Genomic DNA, 2,136 nt, shown 5'->3' on the forward strand with positions numbered 1-2,136 from the left:
TTGGAGACGTCTCCTCACCTGCTAGCCATACAGTGGCCACCCGTGTCCGCGGGGACCCTCCTTACCGACTCCCCAGCTCAGGGATGGGCCCGAGAGAGGGCTGGCCTTCCAACCAGCCGGAGCAATCCCGTCTCCCTGCCCTTGTCCCCCGACCCTTGCTGTCCCCCCACCCTCCAACATGGCCGCCCTTCCTTGTGGCCACCGAGGAGCTGCCATCTTGGATACACCATCCCCACCGAGGTGGGTGACAGGGGGCCTCACCTCCAGGGCCTTACTCCACCCCCCACTGCACCCCTCTTTTTACTCAAAGGCACTGACTGTAACCTGGGGGCTGGCACCCGCCTCCCCCCAGCCTCTGGCTCCCCAAAGGCCCGGCGTTGACCGAGCCACAGGCCACGGACTGGGGCCAGGGCTGGGGAGGCCGTGTCGCCAGAGGCCGGGGCACCCTCCTCCCCCCCACCCATCCCCCGTCGCATATGCAACCTTAGCGTGGGGCCCTGTAAATAGACGCTCTGCTGAGCGGAGACCCTTCCTCGTCAAAAGCCGGAGGTGCAGGGGGTGTCCCCGCTCCCCGCCTCTAGCTGCTGGCCCGTCACCCCGTGCCCCTTGGTTCTGTGACAGACCCCATCTCTTTCTTGTTTTTAAAGGGAAGCTTTTAAAGAAGGCAACTTTCATCATTGTTTCTACAGGACAGTTTTTTGTTTCCTCCTGCTCCCCCCACCCCTGAGCCCGTCAGCCCCCCAGATGTCTCAGGACCCCCCCTCCTGAGGGGGGTGGCAGGGGAGCCCAGGGCCGGGTGGCCCCGCCCACACCCCAGCATCGTGGGGCGAGCTCTCTCAGAAAACCACCCGTGCAAGCTGAACAGGGAGCTCGAGTGCCCAGGCTAGGGACCTGCACCCCTACCCCACCCCAGCTCCCAGAGAGGTTCCCTGAAGGGACAGCCCTCTCCCCCACTACCCACACACCCCCTCGCAATAAAACCAACTGAAAAATCACAGCTGTCGTCCTGGCCGGGTGGGGGGAGACCAGGCTTGGGGGATTAAGGCCTCTGGGACTACAGCGGGGGCAAGGGCTGAACCCCCGCCGAGCACACTTTAACACAAACCTCCTCGGGAATTGCACTAAACCCCTACCCCTAGCTCTGCGCTCAGCTTCCGCCAGCCTTGCCCACCCACTCCGCCTTAACCCCTCTCCTGCTGCCCACCAGCCCATCCCCGGGGGCCGCAGCGTCTGCATGGGCCCAGAGCCGGGACCCCCGCCCTCCCAGCCCAGGCCCTGCCCCCCAACTCCGCGCAATCACATACTGTATATAGACGTGGATCAATTTTATTTTTATTCTTTAAATTAAGGTCGTGATAAAGTGTTGCCAAAGATACTGCTGAATTCTCGCGTTTCAGGAAACAAACAAACAAAAAAAAAATTTTGAGGGGGAACGTGCTGACTGGTCAAAAAAAGGCAAAAAAATACAAACCTTAAAAACCAGTGAATGTAAAGTGCCGGACCAGGCCCAGCCTGACAAGAGTATGAGTCTGGACCTGTGCCCAGCTGGGCTCCCCTGGGCCATACCAAAGTCTGCCCCCCCGTGGGCGACTCGCCCAGGAGACCCCTCATGGCTATCCTGTCTTGTCACCCTGTTTGTACGTGGCTGTCCCTTTGCTTCCTTCCAAGGGGGAGAGGGTCTTAGGTAGGGGGGAGGGGTCCCCCAGCCCCTTCAAGAGTGTTCTGGGGAGTCTTTGCACTACTGAGACCCATTGTCCGTGGAGGGAACGGCCTCGTGGCATGTGATGGGACAGAAGAGGCAGGGGCTCCTCCAGGACCAAGGCAGTCCAGGCAGCCAGGATTGTAGGCGGCAAGAAATGAGAGAGTGAAAGGAAAAGCAGGAGAAAAAACGTAAAAATCAATAAAAAAAAAAAGCAAAAATCCTATTTTTTGAGAAAGAAAGATATTTATATTTGCAGTTTTATTTTAAAAAAGTTATTTAAGCTGAGGAAGCAGCCTTCCTGGAGTGGGGATGTTGGCTGGCGCAGGACGGGTCAGGGCCTGGGGCTCGGGCACCCCAGGAGCCATAACCTCAGAGTAAGACTAGCTCGCACTAAATATATAGATTTACACGGGGGGTGGGGGGGGCAGGGCAGG

The 2,136-nt window shown here is 58.8% G+C and overlaps 1 protein-coding gene across 1 annotated transcript in view; it reads left to right on the forward strand.

Annotated features, from left to right (window-relative positions):
* Positions 1-381, forward strand: part of ZBTB7A (zinc finger and BTB domain containing 7A) — a 14,131-nt gene extending 13,750 nt beyond the window's left edge. The window contains exon 4 of the mRNA XM_024746023.1: positions 311-381. Coding sequence (XP_024601791.1) covers positions 311-381 — 71 coding nt within the window. The remainder of the gene's footprint in view (positions 1-310) is intronic.
* Positions 382-2,136: the final 1,755 nt, after the last annotated feature.

This window comes from Neophocaena asiaeorientalis, unplaced genomic scaffold (assembly GCF_003031525.2).
Source record: "Neophocaena asiaeorientalis asiaeorientalis breed wild unplaced genomic scaffold, Neophocaena_asiaeorientalis_V1.1 scaffold357, whole genome shotgun sequence".
NCBI classification, from domain to species: Eukaryota; Metazoa; Chordata; class Mammalia; order Artiodactyla; family Phocoenidae; genus Neophocaena; species Neophocaena asiaeorientalis.